Here is an 18553-nt window from a genome sequence, read left to right as displayed (position 1 = left end):
ACTGTAGAAACATATTTATCTCCCTTCCAACATGAGGCATTTTCTTACATGATTTGATCATGGATCTGACTGGGGTTTAGGCATCAGAGTCTGTTAGTGTCATCCACAGAGACATGCCTTTACCTTTCTGGGAAATCTGGTTTTGGTTGTATCCGTTGGCAAAGAGAAACTGCAGCACTTCATCATGCCTAAGTGCAAATAGTTCCTGAGTGACATATTCCTGGTCCCAGGATGCTGTCAAGTGCCTGTCATGCAGACCCAAATGTGCACCTGCCTCTATGGTAGCATTTGGATAAGTGCGCATCTTGGTGACACCTTAATTTGAACAATTGCCAATAAAGAATGTGGCAATTCCTGCTAGGCCCTCCTCTTGAAAGACTACTACCCTATTACTCCATCCTCCAGTTCCTGAAGAGTTGTTAGGCTGTACACTGAGGTGATTGAAAGCCTCCGTCCCCTTTGAAGGTTGCTTGCCAAATCAGAGACAACAAAGGTTCATGAGGTCAGAGGAACACACTGAGAGGTCTGGCTCTTCTGCAGCTCCCTTAGGGCTGGAGAAACCTGACTTCATCTGGCTGCTCTAGGACAGCTTGTGTGTCATTTAAAGCATCAGTCATCCTCCCAGCAGGGACCACAACTACAGAAGTGTGCCTTGTGCCTTCAACACTGAAGTACAGATTCTTACACTCCCTTTGCTGCAGGGAAACATCTCTTTGGAAGAGATGAGTAGATGTAATTATTTTTTTGGAGAAAAGTCCTGTAAGTTCCCTTCCAATCGACTCATTTTGGGTGTTGTAGTGTGTTGCTGGATATTATTTAATTTGTTTTGTGGGATTTTTCTTTATGAGCAAGAATTGAGATATAGCTGGTGATGGGCAGGGAAGCATAAAAATAAGAGCATAGGTGTGGTATAAACGCTTGAGTGGGACAAATGGAGGTGGACAATGTTGCTAGTGAGTCCTGAGAGTTGAACTTTCTAAGCAGACATCTGACTTCCTCTTTTTAGAGGAATTTAGTTCTTTAAGTGAGGTTGATTTAGGGGAAGAGTACATTCCTGTTAAGTCTGCTTTGCTTGTCTCAGTAGTGTACAGTTCCCTCTCTATCTGTTCAGTTTTATGGTTGGTTGGTTTGGTTTGTTGTTTGTTAGGCTTTTTTTTGTTCTATGTTGCTTTGCTTTTACACCTAGCAAGGAGATTTCCTTTCCCCCCATGTCTGTCCCGGACAGTGGGTTCATGGGAGTGTTTTCTTCCATAAAACCCTGTTCTTTGTTGTTAAACTATGCAGATTTGGCAAGGCATATCCTGCTTGTCTAAGGCTTGTTTCAATGTAATTAAATATAGAACAAATAAACAAGAAACCCCAGGTGGGAGAAAATAAGAAAGGCTGTAATTGGAAAACGCTACCTCTGCTCTCAAGTGCTGCATCATCATTAATGAAGGAGCTGCAGCCGTTCCCGTTCTGATGCTGTTCTGTCGATCAGTAATTGTCGGTGAAGGGTTTGTCTGGAGAAGTGACCACAGCTGTGATAATTTGTATCTAACGCCCTGAGCAGTTTGGTCTGGAGCCGCTGCACGTTGCAATTGCAGCACTTCGGGGGTGGTGCCAGGCTGCAGAGTGTGCTATTGCCAGTGTGCAGCCATCGCTAGGCAACGCTCCCCGCGGGTGCTGGCAAGGCTGTAATGGCAGCATTGCAGCTGGGGGAGTTCCAGCTGGAGGCTCTGCATCTGCTCCGCAACACTCCGGAGAATCCCCATGCTCCCTGAGCTTCCTGGTTACGCTTCCTACGCCCTAATGTTCAGCTAGAGGACGGCAAGGAGATGGAAAGGTAAAAAAGGAGAAGAACTGAGGAGGGGAAGACTAAAGGCGGGCAGAGAAAAATGAGTGTGCAGGAAGGGAACTGAGGGTTTAGTGAGCCAGGGAACTGTACTACAGCAAGCAGCACCGGCACAAAAGGAGACAGGAAAGCAGGACAGAAATTGAAGCAAAGGAATTGCAACAAATTGGGAAGAAATAAATAATGAAGAAAAATAAAAGTAGGGGAGAAGTGGGCAGCAGGAGTATGGATAAGGACAAGCTAAAATAGATGAGAGGAGATTTTGACAGGGGAACAACATGAAGCAAAAAAAATAGCAACTTCTGCTTGAGTCAGTAGTTTGTCATGTTAGCGTTCATTTTGTGTGTGTATTTAAGAGCTGCTTCTCAAATAATAAAAATACTCAGTTTTTCTGTAGAGTGTTTTTGAGAAATTGATTTTGGCATAGGAATAGGCTGTGCTCTATTCTGTGCATTTTATAACTCAATTTCCTTGGGGAAGGGCCTTTATTTTCCCAGTGGACCAGTCTTCTGGGGGACTTTTGTGACTATTACAAATGTCGTTTTAAAATACGGATAGAATTATGTCGTGCTGTGCTCCTGCTAATCAAAGACAATGACTTCTGTCTTCGTAGTACATCTGGGAACGCCTTGCTGTTGGGTTTAAACACAAGAACTACCGATCCCGAGAAGGAGTGTGTTTGTGCCTCATTGCTACCCTAAACATGTAAGCTTTTGGTTTCTATGGAGACCTAACAGTTCTGTCCTCCTTTTGAATGCCATTTGTCTCTAACACTAACCATTTAGGAAGTCTGATTCAGTTAAACTAACAAATAGGAGCAATCAACTTAACTTGTGAGCTTTCTGAAGGAAGGACTAAAGGTAGTAGTATTTTTTTTCTTCCTTAAACACAGACAAAAGGCTGGTAAGGGAGAGATACAGTTTGCTGTAAACTTGTATTTTACCAATACTAAGCTAAAAGTTGACTTCTGCATAAAGTATTTCCTGGTTTTCTGTTATAAACCCCCGACAAACATGTTAACTGTTGTTTGGGTTCTTTTTTTTCAGTTATGGTGCACAACCATTAGTCCTCAGCAAGCTGGTACCACATCTGTGCACAGCATTTGGTGACTCCAATAGTCAGGTGAGGATTTTGTTGCTTACTGGTGCTTCAGCAGCTGTGCTTTGATGGAGGAGTGAAAGCAAAATAAATGGAGGCATTTAAGGAAAGCCAATAGGCTGGCTTGTATACAACAGATCATTATTTTCTCGCATGAGAAACAATAAACCCATTTTCTTCTGAGTCAGTCCATCCATTGGAAGATGAAGGTGGCGTTGCAAAGGCAGCAGTGTTGCAATACAGCAACTCCTTTAGGTTTGTCTTCAGAGCTTCTAACCAGTCAGTACTGAAAATAGTTGTTTCTTATAGGGCATGTTGAAAAAAAGGAGGAAAAAAAATAAAAGAGGAGGCATTTTCTCCAGGAGCCCTTACATGAGACCTGTAATAGTCTGCCAGATTTGCTAAAGAGAACATTATCAGATGTAATAATTTCCTACATAGAATCCAAATGACATTTGAGCACATGCAAGGACTGTAGTTAAAGTTGATCAGTTAAGCAAAAACACCTGCAGGGAAAATAAAGTTGTTGATTATTAGTAAAGATGCAGTTCATGTTTTGATAGAGCAATTGTGGGCTTAGTTTGAACTCCTACAAAAAACAATAAAGCCATTCCAGTAATTCCTTCTAGAGGAGAACAGTGTTCACTGACATGCATTTGGGGCAGTTTTCATTGCAGTGACTATGGTTTAATTTTTTCTAAGAGACACTTCTGCTTGTTCTTAATGTTCCTTCCCCTCTTCCGTTTGCTCTTTTTTGTTTGTGGTGTCACATACTATTTGCTGAAGGCAGTGAGGAAAAACACTGATCACTTTGGCCTGCTTCCCTGGGCATTCAGGTCCTTAGTTTTCCAGAAGGGCCTCACTGGGTTAAGAAACAGATGAGAGCAATATGATGTGTCAGTACTGAGTACATGGACTAACTTTTGGAAGCACTGCATACTGTGATAGAGTCCTAAATACTGTGATAGAGTCCTAAATGAACCACTTCCCCCCCCCCCTCCCTTCCCCCTCCAAAATACTATGTCAGTCCCAGAAATTCTGTCTAGAGCTGTTATTTCTAAGATGTTTCATTCACCATCTGGAGATGCTCTAATTTGGAACAAATACCATCTTGTCTTTCCTTTCCCTTCCATCCTCAATGTTTCAGTGTTTTGTGAAAGGCTTACAGGTTGATAGAAACCGGATGATTAGTGGGTTGTCGGCAAATGTTGTTTTGGTTTCTGTGACCCTGAAATTAACCATTGAACCTGTGTTTGCAGGTGAGAGATGCTGCCATACTGGCCATTGTAGAGATTTATAGACATGTGGGAGAGAAAGTACGAGTAGACCTGACAAAGAGAGGAATTCCACCTGGAAGGTGAGTTAGCTCTTGTGATTTTGTAATCCTGAGATGTTCTGTGTCACTGTTCTTAAAATTACTGCAATTTTCACAGTATCACTTAGGTTGGAAAGGACCTCGGGGATCATCGAGTCCAACCTATCAACACAGACCCCATGACTAGACCATGGCACCAAGTGCCACGTCCAATCTCCCCTTGAACGCCTCCAGGGTCGATGACTCAACCACCTCCCTGGGCAGCACATTCCAATGACGAATGACTCGCTCGGTGAAGAACTTCCTCCTCACCTCGAGTCTGAACCTCCCCTGGCGCAGCTTGAGACTGTGTCCTCTTGTTCTGGTGCTGGTTGCCTGGGAGAAGAGGCCAACCCCTTCCTGGCTACAACCACCCTTCAGGTAGTTGTAGAGGGCAATGAGGTCATCCCTGAGCCTCCTCTTCTCCAGGCTAAACAATCCCAGCTCCCTCAGCCTCTCCTCATAGGGCTTGTGTTCAAGGCCTCTCACCAGCCTTGTTGCCCTTCTCTGGACACGCTCAAGTGTTTCGATGTCCTTCTTAAACTGAGGGGCCCAGAACTGGACACAGGACTCAAGGTGCAGCCTAACCAAAGCAGAGTACAGGGGCACTATGACCTCCCTGCTCCTGCTGGCCACACTATTCCTAATGCAGGCCAGGATGCCATTGGCCCTCTTGGCCACCTGGGCACACTGCTGGCTCATATTCAGGTGGCTGTCGATCAGCACCCCCAGGTCCCTCTCTGTTTGGGAGCTCTCAGCCACTCCAACCCCAGCCTATAGCTCTGCATGGGATTGCCGTAGCCAAAGTGCAGCACTCGGCACTTGGACTTGTTGAATGCCATCCCATTGGACTCTGCCCATCTGTCCAGTCGGTCGAGGTCCCTCTGCAGAGCCTTTCTACCCTCTAACTGACTAACATCTGCCCCTAACTTTGTGTCATCTGCAAACTTGCTGATGACTGACTCGACCCCCTCATCCAGATCATCGATGAAGATGTTGAAGAGGACAGGGCCCAGCACTGATCCCTGGGGGACACCACTGGTGACTGGCCTCCAGCTGGATGTGGCACCGTTCACTACCACTCTCTGGGCCCGGCCCTCCAGCCAGTTCCTAACCCAGCACAGAGTGTAATGGTCCAACCCACGGGCTGACAGCTTAGCCAGCAGTTTGCTGTGGGGGACGGTGTCAAAGGCCTTGCTGAAGTCCAGGTAGACCACATCCACAGGCCTCCCCACATCCACCAGAGGGGTCACCTGATCATAGAAAGAGATCAGGTTGGAGAGGCAGGATCTGCCCTTCCTAAATCCATGTTGGCTGGACCTGAGCCCTTGGCCATCCTTCAGGTGCGCAGTTATTGCCGCCAGGATAATCTGCTCCATCACTTTCCCTGGCACTGAGGTTTTTCTAGTTAGCTTTGCTTCCATTGGGATGTTACAACACTTCTTTGTAGTGATCTTTTCTTTGTGGCAGAGGCGTTCATGTGTGTGATGAAAAGCAGCCTTACATGCTCCAACTAAAATCCCCTGACTTTAAGAGAAGTTGAGAGTTGGACTGCAGTAGAAAAACGTTTCAAAAATGAAGCAAATACATGCTGAGTGCAGTGAACAAATAGTTAGAAAATACTTGAATAGCTAGATCTTGTTCCTTATTCTAGAGCTGCTGTTTAGCCTCAGTGTAGAAGAGTCTCAAGCAAAGCTCTGAAATCCATACTTCCCTTATATTGTGCATGTGCCAGAAGGTCTCTGTGTGTGTATGTGTGTGAATGTGCAATGGAAGTGTGGAAAATCAACAAGCTTCTACTTTCTTGAAGGTAGTTACACTGAAAAACTTGTCTTCCCTTGCTTCTTGCTAATTACACTGGACCAGTCCTTTCCAGTTCTGGGGTCTAGTGGGGAGGTAGTACTCGGAAAGCAAGTTCACTGGTCTGTTAGACTTGCCATCACAAGACACCGGATGATTCTTGCAAAAGGTGCAAAGTAGTTTTGAGAATCCATACTTGATTTGGTCCTTTGTCTTCCTAAAAAACAATTCTGATGTTTAAAGGCTGGTCTGTGTTGTGTGTAGCTCAGTTTATATGAAAGTAGTCACTGTTTTGTTGCTACCTAAGTAAGTATTGGCTCAATTAAGAAAGGCAGACAAAGTTTGAGATGGTACTTAGTGGGAGAGACTGTTTATAGAGTAAAAATCTTTCAAATGCCTTATTAAAGCACATTAGACTAAATAAAATAGTGTTAACCTCTTATCAGCTCAATCTGAGTCTTCCTGATTTCTCTGAGAGAGAATGTCAGAATGGATGCTGTGCCCCAAAAGACCCTTCTAAAACATTATCAGTCTGAGTTTTTAATGATGATTTTTGGGGGTATCAAAACATCACTGCAGAGTGGTGTTGAATTAATTGTTTCAAATTCCAGGCAGAGTTCAGTATGTTTGGACAAAAGCTTACCCCGTCTATGGGAATGGGAAGTTGTAAACATTCTCTTCTATTTAATGGCTGTCACAATTTCAGACTACTAAGGGATCATATGGTTATCACAGAAGTTCAAGCCACATTATTCCTACAATTCTAGCAACTTGAGTTTCATAGAGTTAATTGGAACATACCAGAGAAGATTCTCCTGGCATTAAGACAGGGTCTTGGACATCTTTTGGAATAGAAAATAAGAGCAAAAGAATGCAGATAACAGCCTTTGTTTGTTCTATGAATGTTGGGTCTGCCTGTAATTTGGGTTCAGCATTCAGCCTGTTCACATTTCTCTGTGACACAATCTGAGTAAATCTTGGGATCCAAATAGGATTAAACACCATAGGAGCTTTGCATCCTCAGGCCAATCAACAGCTTCTAATTTAGTTGCAGTGGGTGCCAGATTGTTATTCCTACTGCCTGAGTCAGACGAATACAAAATTCAAGCACAGTTGTACCCTTTACGCTGACAAAGAGGCAAGGCTCCTTGTCCTGCATGTTAAACAGCTTATTGCTACCAAACTAGACCAGTTATGCACCTGACAGTCAAGGTTAGTGTGAAATAATACATGAGCTGAATCTCAGTGCTGTCCTCTGCAGTAGTTTCCAGGTTGAGATGAAGGCGGAGCGATGATTTACTTGAGTTGAGTGTGGGGCTGCTAGTCTCCCATCCATTGCTGACAGAAAGCAGAGTTCCTGTAGTCTTTTCTTACTCCTTCATTCGCCTAACAGGGCAGTTGACAAAGGACAGGAAAGACAGATTAGCTCAGTGGTAGCGCAGGCTGTTCCTTCTGAGGCAGACCTAATTAAAGATGCTTCTCCAGTGCTTGTCAGGAACTTTCCCTTCACTTAGACACAGTCAAAGTTTCGTGTGGTTATACAGGAGCTATGATCTGTGGAAAAAGCCCTTTGACAGAGTATCTTCTTGTCATTGTTGGGGGGGAATCTGTACTGGTATCTGTGTGTCTGGGTAGGTTTTAAAGGTTTTAAGTATTGTGGCTAATCTGTAGTTCAGACACGGCTGCTGTCAGTCCTTGAGTTCAGCCTTACAGAACTGCACTGCAGCTCCTTCGCTGTGTGATGCTGCATTAGAAATGGCCTGTAAACATAAATATGAGCAGAAAAACCTTAATACTGCAGGATTTGGTGCACAGGTGACTAATAGAATGTAGGTTTGGTTAGTTTACATACCAAATCACACATTGGAGAGCTGTATGTTGCTGCTTGAACCTACTCTGCACTGAAGCACTCAGTTAGCTCCTGCCTGCTGAGAGGAAAGCAGGAAAGTTAATCAAGCACTGTTTTGAGAAATTTTTCTACTTCCTTAAACAGTATATACATGTTGTGTCTATATAAAGCCAAATGTAGTTAGTAATTTATTAGTAGTAGGCTTTAAAGGTCTTGTAATCTGCACCTGGTAGGCTCAACTTTGTGGAAAGTACTGGATTTTCTAGAGAAGGTTATTGGAGCTGTTGGAGTCTAGGTAGTGAAGAAAAGAAAGTGGCATCTTACTGTTGCAGTTCAATGATACTTGCTACTACTGCATTTTTATTCAGTGCACTTTCATTCTTTACAGAGACTAATTTGTCATTTAGTTTCTATTAAAAAAAGTAGCAAGTTCCTCTTTCTGTTTGTTATTGCTAAGCTTACAAACCTCAGAATAATACTGTGTCTTTTACCTAAAGCACATTCCTGTTTCAGAAAAATGACTATCAACTCCGTGGCCAGAAATCTGGAGGTTTGCCCTTTCGTTCAAGTTGCTGCCAACGTGGTTTGACACTCTTTGGTACTGGGCACATAAATATTAGTGTTAATACATCTGTGAGTACTGAAAGTGGATGTTATGTTTCTTGTTGTGTGAGCCAAGAAGTGTGAACAGATTTTACTCTGTAAGAGCCAAAAGTGAGCTTGTTACAGTATGGCTGATCCCCCCTGGATGGAAATAGTCTGTGTGGCTCTGGGTAGGTAGCAGTTGCTTAGTCTTTTGTTTTAAGCCTTTAAAGATCTTTCAGGAAGTCTTCTGACAACTTTTCCCAGTGTCACCTGAGAAACATGAATATCGGTTCTTTGTTTAGTTCTTGTATCCAGGGCAGCAGCTTCATATCCTGAAGTGTTAAAGCATGTTGCAGTGTACATTTCTGAATACTGCATGTTATGTAGTATGCACAGGCCATTCATCTCTCTGGTTCATGTGGTAGATGAGGCCCGTCTGCTGTGTCCAGATGTGGGCACGTCTGATGTCAATGCAAGATCCCGTTTGCTTTTTTGGAAGGGAGGAGTAGGGGGGAAAAAGTGTAAGGCTTCATATGGTCCATTTCCTGCCTTAGACGCGCTTTGGACATGAAAAACAGGCTAGTCACCAGCTTTCTTCTTCTTTAGCCTTCTGCTGTTGACAGGGGAGTGGTGATTTCTTTGCTTCTTCATCACAAGATCCAAACTTTAGGTATTCCCCGCTCTGCCTGTCATGCAAACAGTTGAACTCCCTCAAGCATGGTCACATATAGCAGCTGTTCAGTCGAGAAGCGCAGTGTGTGTTCTTTGCTAGCACGCACATTTCCATGAGCATGCACGTCAGCTCAAGCTGTGTCTTGGGCTTGAATGTAATCACCACGGTATGTGAATCTTTTGATAGGGACATGTCACCTGCCGCAGGAGAGTTAGCAGAGAGCCAGGACCACTATTTGAAGTGCTGTAACCTCACACATTCATTTGTTCCTTCACTGAGACAGCAACGACAGTCCAACTTGTGCAGAAGTGGCCTGAGCATGTGTTGTTTGGGGGTTGCTTATGTCTTGGGGTTTGTCCCTCTGTATGGGAAGTTGCAGAAGATGTGTCTGTGCATTTTTGGAGGGAGAAGGTATTTCTATTTGCTGCTGACATAGTATTTCTACTGATTGATGACTTCTTCACTGCCATATCCAGACTTGGGCTTGCAAATATGAGATCAAGGAGTTATAATGCTGTCTTCTCATGGAATGGTGCTTGCTGCTGACACTGCAACCAGTGTTGACCCAGCCCTCTCAACTTCCTTGGATTCCTTGGCCTGCCTATCTTTTGCTGGGAGCTGACCTCCTGTGAACATTCTTAAACTCACTGTGGTTGCAATAATTTTAGAGACCTTAGCCTACACTGCCTTGCTGCCCGTGGCTGTGTGAAAACAATGTCAAATGGGTGGCATGAAGAGCTGGGAGGGAGGAGAGAGAGGAAGAAACGTTTTGTGAGAGTCTTTGCAAAGTAGTAGTTACAGTTTCTGTAAGCTGTACTAAAGAGAGGGTTGGATCCGCAGTAGCGCTTGGCTGCCTTGTGAGCTGTGTTTTACTGGATTGTTTGGGGGTTTTAAAATTGTGATGAAATACTTCAGAGTGTACCTCTGCTCATAAAGACATGCTTTGAAAGCTTTAGCAGTGGCAGCACTGTGGTGCCCTCCAGCCTGTGCCACTGGCTGCATAGCATCCAGTGCTGAGAAACACATCAGCACTCACAGCTAGTACTTTACTAGATGTTATGCCCTGAGAGGCAATGTGTGTATAATTACAGTGTATTTATAAGGAAGCATTTGGGTTTTTCTTCTGTTTAAAATGCTCAGGAAAGCATTTCTGAAAACTAAGTTGAAAAGAGCAGGAATTTAATTTTCTTTCTTAATTCTTTTCGATGTTCTAAAATAGGTGTGCCAGATGCATCACGGCAGCCTAACAGAACATAACATTTGAAGTGCAATTTCAAAGGGAATCTGCTAATCTCTCTAGTTTTCCTGTTCAGTTTCTCTCAGGATGACAGTTTCAGCCTTTCAGATGTAGTGTTAAGTCCTCCTTTTTAAGTAGGTGAACTGTTAATGCAGTGTGCAGTATGGACTCCAGCAGTGTGGAGGGGAACTCGTAACCGCTGGTAAGCAATAGAAATGCTTCCTATGGTACTTCTGAAGCAAATGCATTGACTTGCTGTTAGGAAAGCAAGATGACCTAATGCATGGCTGTGTTTATTGATTGTTGTGTGAACTTTCCACTGCGTACATTTGGATGCACAAAGTATGGTAATGGGATTCCACGTGTCACTAGTGAACAGCAGTACCCAAACAGCATTTCAGATAATTGTAGCCATTCTTTTTCAGGTTTTACTGACAGCCTCTACTTTGCAATTTGACCTTTTCATTTAAAAAAACAAAAAGGCTTTAATCTTAAAGCAGTGTAGTCTGACATGAGTGAGTTGTGGCCTTTTCAGACATTTTGGGGTGGCTGCAGTGGTCATAAATGTGATGGTGGTGGGGAGGAAAATGTGCTCTGGGGAGCAGACACCCAGCTGAGTTAGGGGAAGGTTAGGTAAACTACTGCTGAGCTACATCTAGTTTTGAGATAAGATGAAATGGTAGAGTGACTGCTGGGTTGTGTTAGGGCTTATTGACTTAACCCATTAAAGCTTTCTTTTGGTTCTGCTTTCTTAGATGCTTGCAGTAGGGTAGAACTTCTTGTGGAATTGTCAGCTGAATCTGTGTAGTTTGAGTGCTGGGCCTGTTAAGTGCAGGACAGATGCACTCTGTAGCAGGTTGCTTTGAAGTATTTGGAAAGTACATTGAGAGTCCTAAATTATTGTGAAGTGTTGTGTGGGGGTAAAGAATCAGACTTTTTATACTGCCATCTGGGTGTGTATCATGGTTTTATCACTTCCTTCATTATTAGATAAATGGCCAGTGGATGAACAGGGTGTCAGTCTGTCAGAGAAGGGACAGTGTGCACAGCCTCTCTGCATGGATCATTCAGTAAAAGTGATGTATGCTTAAGGAGATGTTGAAGTGAAATCTTGGTGTGCCCTTGACGTAGTTCCTTTATGTATGGTGAAAATTTACATATCCAAGCACTGTTCTTAGCCATTTTTCTTGGTTTGTCTTAAAATGGTTTGGATTGTGAGTTGCAAACAGAGCCTTTCAGTATGTGCTCTTTAAGGAAATTTTGAATTGGGTAAGATTGTCTCTAGTACTGCAAATGCAGCTGAGCTGTGTCTGGGGTGTTTCGGAGCCCTGTGTAGTTCACAACTCCGTGCATTTGAGGTCAGGATTCAGTCCTGCTAGCCTTGTAGCTAAAAATTCACGTCTATGTTAGATATTACCATAATCTGAATAGTCTTAAGTGCAGAAAAATCTTTGGAGAAACATAAGAAAATGTTCTCAATTGTTTGCAGCTGAACAGTGTATTACTATAGCAGTACAAACCTAGGACTAATGCGTGGGTCACTTGTTTCCTGTGAGATACTTCTACTGCTTCTATTAAGCTTTCTGCAGAAATGACGAGAAATGGCTGTTGCAATGTTTTGCCAGCTTTTATTGCTTGAATAACCCTTTCTGCCTTATGGGACTAGATTACATATCTGGAGGTTTTTTGGGGTTGGCTTTTTTTGGCTGTTTGCATAGAAGCAAGCATTTGCAGAGTGTTTTCTGTTGTGAGGGTTTAAATCCTGGTGTGCGTGTTGAACATCACTAAAGGGGTTACTGTACCTTAAATTTAGGAGAAAGCATTTAAGTTGTTGCTGTAAGAAGTGCTAACTGCTATGAAAGTATTTTCATTACAAAACTGAGGAAATTTTGAGGAATAAAGATTTTGAGGAAAATTAGTGGTTGTCTCAGAACAAATAAAATCCTTCTCCCCCTAAACATTTCATTGCTCCAGTTGTTGCCTTTAGTGTTGTGTATGAATAGAGCACTATCCCAGTCATCTGAACTCAATAAATGTTACTACCTGAAACTGAGTTTGTTTTTTTTCCTTGTAATCTTGCCACTAATTATGCTCAGTTTTGGTTTTGCAAAAGATAACTTCGTCTTTGCATTTGTGTGAAGATGCTCAACTAAAAAGGAGTCCTTTAGGAATTGTTACTTGATGCTCTTAATCCCTTGTGTATTCTGTATTACTCTTTTATGTATGGTAATAAACAGATTGCTGGTTTTAACAGTGACTTGGGAGATTTCAGGGATATAAAAGTGTTTTTTTGTTGTGTTTTACAGATTGCAAACAATCTTTGCCAAATTTGATGAAGTAAGAAACTCTGGAAATATGATTTTGAGTAGCGTCAGTGGTGAGTATGAAAGACGCTATGTTTTTATTCAGCTTTAGGTTAATACAAGATACATGTCTAAATGCTGGCATCGTCAGTGTGAGATGGATGGCTAGAAACAGATGCAAACAGTAAGAAAATGAGACACAGTGAAAGAAACTTTTACTGAAAGTATTTGCTGGACGGCAGTCAGAACACAGTTGGAAAAGGTGTTGAAACTGCATGGAAACAAGCAGTGAATCTTTAACAAGTTACATGCGAGGATAGAGGAATGCTGCAAAGTAGTCATGCATGGGGAAAAAAGATCAGAGAAAGGTTTGTCGTATCTGACTGTTTCTAAATCAGAATTGTTTAGTGGTGGGTGTGTTTATTTCTTTACAGCTGAAGTGACGAATAATGTTTGTATTACGTGGAGTTTCAAATGACAGAAATAGGTGACATGGAGACACATGTTGAAGAAACTCTCTACTGAGTTTGAACTCTTATTTTTGATGTATTTCATGAAAAGAACCTGTTGTACAGAGAATCTGTGTTAACTGTTAATCCTTCATGTAGCATTTCATAGTATGCAAGTGCAAAGTTGGAGTGAAAGTTAGATTGTGCATTGTAGAAGGGTTGTACACATTTAAATACAGTTGGATAGGTTTGAGAGGCTCAGAGATGCGTTTTACATGTATTTTTGGTGCGTTAATAGTTCTTAGAGAAAGTTACAAAAGGGAATGTAAGTGCATTGAAATTAAATATGCTGGACCAGTTTACAGTAGCTCTTCTGAGCTGTCTGTCTCTGTTTTAAGAGATTTGATGAGGTTTGGTTTTCTTTAAGTCATGTTGATCTGATCTGTAACGTGGATAATAGCGCTGGTCTACAGATGTATAAAACATTTATTTGTAGGTGGCAATTACTGTGCAACAGTGCCTCTGACTCTGTCTTGGTTCCATAGAGACAAAATTCCTCTAGTATGTTGGATTCAGTACTTGTCCTTGAACCAAGTTTATCTCTCACATCCATCTTGGCTTTTTTTTTTTAGTGTTGATGAAAAGATACTCTTCCATTGTTAGTCTTTTAGCTTGGCTTTGTTGTTCATTTTTCTCTGAAGGACAATATGTGTTTACTTGTTTCATGTGCATATTGAAAGTTACTGTTGAATTCCTGTAGCCTTGTTACCAACATTTCTTTCAGGAGCTTTATCAAACATCTCTGGATAAAGGCCACATTGTAATGTCTAAATACATCTGTTACAGTGTTGAGGACTTGGTAGTGCTTTGGATATTTCAGAGCAGGGTTTGGGAAGGTAGTGGGGAATAGGGTTATGTTTCCAGCCAGGGGAGGGGGAAGAAAACCTCTCCAACAGGCTTTGATGTAATTAGACTGACACGGTTCTGTAGTGGACCTTTTTACCAACAAAAGGAAGGGCTTTTTGCCAGATTGAGTTACTTTGTCAAATAAGCTAACAGTACTGATGAGGGTTCTCTTCAGTGTGTGTTATTAGCAAAGGGCTTTCCAGTACAACTGTGGACCGTGTCAGTTTCTTCACTGACCTGAGTGACATTGCTGTAGGAGTAAATCTTTGTTAGTTTGACCTAGTTTCTGAGGACCAGAGATGTGACTATTTACCAAATAATACTGATGTCAGTTGTTCAGTGTCTTTTATTCAGCATGTACTTAGGAGCTACACAAAAAAAAAGATGACGACAACCCACTCAAAACTCACAGCTTTAAACAGCCTGAATACAGGAAGGGTTTCGGTAGTGTGTTTGGTTTTTGAGAATGCTTGTACTAATATGTTCAGGCACATGAGAGGTTTGGAAAACTTGGTGTGTTTAGGGATGTGAGGGGAGGAAAAGATGTCTGCGGTCCCATGCGCGCAGGTAGATTTACTGTCTTGATATCTCTGTGGTTGTGTTAGACTGGACCTAGTGTGAGCAATCCCCTTAGTCCTGTGTTAGCGTTGTCCTGTGTTGAAACTGTAAAGAGGAGGAGGGCAATGGAGACTGACAGATCCTCTTAGAGAGTAGAGGAGGTGAAAAGCATATTGAAGCAAGCATGGCTGGAATAATTGGGGCAGGTTGTAGCAAGGAGTATCAAAAGCTGACAGATGAGAGGGCACCATGTCTAACAAGGGGGCTGGACAAGAGTCTTAGTGCTTTTGTCTGATCAGTGTGACTTAAAGGCTCAGTCACATGGCTAACTCGCCTCTCCAGCTGACCTTGGATTTCTTTTTTGTTTGTTTTTGTTTTTCTTAGATTACTCTCTCCCCCATCTCCCCTTGCCCTCAGGTGCAGATAGTGAAACCAGATATAATTTCTTTCAGTATAAATCATGTGAATGAATTAGCTGCTATGAAACCCTTGGGGTTTGTGTGCACTCATAATGATGTTGCGCGAGGACAATCCTATCAGGATGTTTGCTTCTTCAGCAAAATCTGACATGTGCTGCAAGGTTTGTCCTTTCACTCTACCAGGAATACATGTGTGCCTGCTAACTGGAGAAGGCTCTTTAAAGCACCTCCCCGTTTCTCAGCAAACCAATGTTCATTTCTATGGAAACCAAACCATCAGCCAATCTCAAAGCTGCAAAAGCACTTGTTTCTGCTGCCTGAGGTTTGTAAATGCTGTTTTCTCTAAGAGAATTCAAGCAGACTTGTGTCAGGTAGTAGTGTAAATTTTGAGGTAGGAAATAGAGAAGAGGGAAAGTAACAATATTGAGCTCTCTGCTTCATTCATCCGACAGGATGATTTATACTGAATATAAATGGTCCATGCAGGTTTTACCCATTTGATGATAGCATGCCTGGTAGCGCTGGCTTTACAGATACAAAATGTGACAGGTAGTAACCAGTGCTGCTAGTGTGGCCTGTGTCGGGGAGCTGTGCTGTGGGTCATAAAGACGTAGTCAAGGCACACGTCTGAAAGACAAGGCAAACAAAAATCCGTAGCACGAGCATGTACCTGTTTGCCCACGTTACTCTCTTGGTTTTTATTTTCCTTTGCTGTTTTCTTTTTGGAAATACAGTTACTATGGAGACAATGACGACATCGTCTGACAGAGCTCACCAGTGCGGCTGGCACACGATGAATGTGTATCGCTTGGGAAAGAGGGAAACAGGGGAGAGCTGCCATGGCTGTTCTGTAGGGGTTTCAGCTTTTCTTTCACTTGCTCAATGCCAACGGCCAGAACAGAGGCACGATTTAAAAGTTCAGCTCTTTATCATTTTACATAGGAAAGTTCACTCACTGGTGAAGCCTAATGGTCAGCATAAACCTTGTGGAAGTGAAGGGCCACAGCAGCCTGCTGCTTCCCGTTTTTTAAAGACCTTGGATGAGTTTCTGAGTTATTACTGCAGGGAACTGTGTCTTGGCTTCTGGAGATGTGTGCGCAGCCTGTTGTGTGTTACGGCTGTGCCTCTGCCTGCATTTTAAACTTTTCCTGAGGCGAGACCGAGCGAACTGGAGCCGCTTCTGTATTTAAAACAATGCTTTTGGATCACGCTTTATGCATTGCCTCTGTCACTTCAAACACCGCTTTGGGAATAAACTGTTCAGGGTTTGAGTTACGTTTTCATGACGATTTGCATACCCCTGCAAAACACTCTCCAGCATCTGCTGCATTCACAAGATGCTTCACAGACCTGTTTCACTTCAAGTGGCAAGGGGATTTTGAGCGCGGTTCTTGGGGCTATCTCCTGCTGCTTGCGGATTGCTTTCACTACGGGAACGGATCTGATTCTTCGATTGACTGACTTGTTTGGGAGGCCTGTCCGGACCAGTGCCGCGGGGCAGAAGGGGCTGAGGCGCTGCCCTACTTGCCCGCGGGGATGAGCGCACCTCGGGGTGACGCTTCCCCTGCGGGCTGCGCGGGGGCTGCCTCGCCAGCGGGCGGGGCTGGATCTCGCAGGCACGTGACCGCGGCGGCAGGGGCGGAGCGCAGTAAAAGTCCCCGGTGGGACGGGGCGGGGCCAGGCGCGGCGGCGGGAGGGAGGCGGGCGCCGCGGCGCTCCCGCGCGAGGCGGGACTGCTATTTTGAAGCGAGGCGGCGGTGTCTGCGGCAGGCGGCCGGCACCGGCGCGGCATGATGGCTGTGGGGGACGGTGAGTGCGCGCCTCGGGGCGCCGCGGTGCTGAGGGAGGGCGCGGGTCGCTCGGAGCCCGGCGGAGGCGCGGGGCTGCCCGCGGAGCGGTGCACGGTCTCCGGCGAGGCGTGCAGGTCGGTCGGGGCGCTCGGTGGCTGGAGGGGCCCGCGGGGGCCGGGCCATGTCCTCCGGGGAAGGAAGGCGGGCCGCTGGGCTCCGCTCCGCATCTTCCGCCTCTCAGAGCAAGGGTTGGCTGTATGGAGCGTGAAGGCTGATGTGCGGCAGGCTGGCGGCTGGTCCTGATGCAGTGGATGCTGCCGCTCACGGCGGTGCCGCCGGCGGAGGGTACCTGGGGCACCAGGAGCAGCAGCTCCGGGCCTTTGATCCGTGCGGGGCTTTCCGGGATGCTCGCGGATCTTAATTATTCACCACGCTGGTAGTTTCTACTCTGCCTTTTTATGCAGGCATTCCGTTTACTCCTTTCGTCTCGGCGTTACTTGTAGCAAGAGATGGATTTTGCTCTACTGCTTTGTAAACAGTTCATCTGCGCTGTTTTGTGAAGAAATGTGTAGTAATGCAGTGCAGCCCTTACAGAAGCGCCTTGCTTCTAGGGATAGGAATATATGTTTAATAAAGACATGGGATGTTACTCGGGTTCCTTCACTGCGCGATGTATTGTTATACAAACCAAGGGAAAGTAGGTCAGTAAAGCAACACAGATTATATTACTGTGTTTTGGTTAAAAACTGGACGTGTGTTCTGTCACATCTCATGGTTTTCCATGACACCCAGGTTCTTTGAGCTTCATACCTTGATGACTTTCTGTATAGGCGTTTTTATTTTCAGAGAAACTTGAGAGGTGCTCATTAGACTTGCAGCAAGTTCAGGAATATATAGTCGAAGGGGTGTGCTTCTACAAATGATTGCGGGCTTAAGTAACGTTGAGGAAGGCAGTCTTGTAAAGATCACATGCTTAGATTAAGGTGAATCTTTTACCTGAATTTGCTAAAAAATTTAGTAGTGAGAGCCCTGAGAAAGGACACCTTAAGAAATTACCTGCAATGTGTGTTACTCGCTGTGTTCTTTGGTAGCTGGAGGCTGAAAAAGATCATCACTGTAACCAAAGCAGTGAAATTAAGGCCGGACTGTATAGTTTAATCAGGCAGTTCTCTGGTGTTTATAATTTAGTTGGTCAGCTGCAGCATGCAAGGGCAGTTACGCTCTTTGTGGAGCTGAACACGTAGTTAGCTCTTTTTTGTCGAGAATCTTTTCTAGGAATGTTGTTGTTTGTTTTTTTTTTCCTTTCGTTTTTGTTTCCTTCCTGTGAAGCAACACAGTTCTCTGGTGTAAACATGGATTGTGGTAACTGGCACATGGAAAATGCAAGTTCTAGGACGTTAAATAGTAACTGTTCCCTCGGCAAAGCCATGGGATTTTTGTGACTCTGTAATGGTCGAAGTTTATAAAGTGAGGGTGGTTGTGGGGCTCTCTTCTCTGTAATTTAATTTGTTATTAACAAAGGCACTAAGAACAAAGTACTGTTCAGGCAGTCAGCTGACATTCTGTGTAGGAGCTTTGAGCAATAATGCCAGCTACAATTAACAGTGTGTAGGATGATTGTGGAGCTGTTGGTCTCTCTTAAAATTGCTGCTTACCACATTTACAAGGAATTCAGGCTTCTGACGTTGTGTTATGAAA

At 43.9% G+C, this 18553-nt stretch overlaps 1 protein-coding gene across 33 annotated transcripts in view; it reads left to right on the top strand.

Annotated features, from left to right (window-relative positions):
* Positions 1–18553, top strand: part of CLASP2 (cytoplasmic linker associated protein 2) — a 152324-nt gene that overhangs the window by 33113 nt on the left and 100658 nt on the right. For 29 of the 33 annotated variants that reach the window (XM_068152665.1, XM_068152649.1, XM_068152646.1 and 26 more), the window contains exons 4-7: positions 2448–2539; positions 2881–2956; positions 4192–4289; positions 12737–12807. In XM_068152665.1, the coding sequence (XP_068008766.1) occupies positions 2448–2539; positions 2881–2956; positions 4192–4289; positions 12737–12807 (337 nt within the window). Of the gene's footprint in view, positions 1–2447; positions 2540–2880; positions 2957–4191; positions 4290–12736; positions 12808–16777; positions 16875–18553 lie in introns of those variants that run through there. The other 4 variants (XM_068152680.1, XM_068152679.1, XM_068152681.1 and 1 more) reach the window with 2 other exon arrangements.

The sequence above is a fragment of the Melanerpes formicivorus genome, unplaced genomic scaffold (genome assembly GCF_026170545.1).
Source record: "Melanerpes formicivorus ecotype bairdi unplaced genomic scaffold, bMelFor1.0.p_v2 SCAF_24, whole genome shotgun sequence".
Taxonomy (NCBI): domain Eukaryota; kingdom Metazoa; phylum Chordata; class Aves; order Piciformes; family Picidae; genus Melanerpes; species Melanerpes formicivorus.
This window is presented reverse-complemented; position numbering and strand designations above follow the sequence as displayed.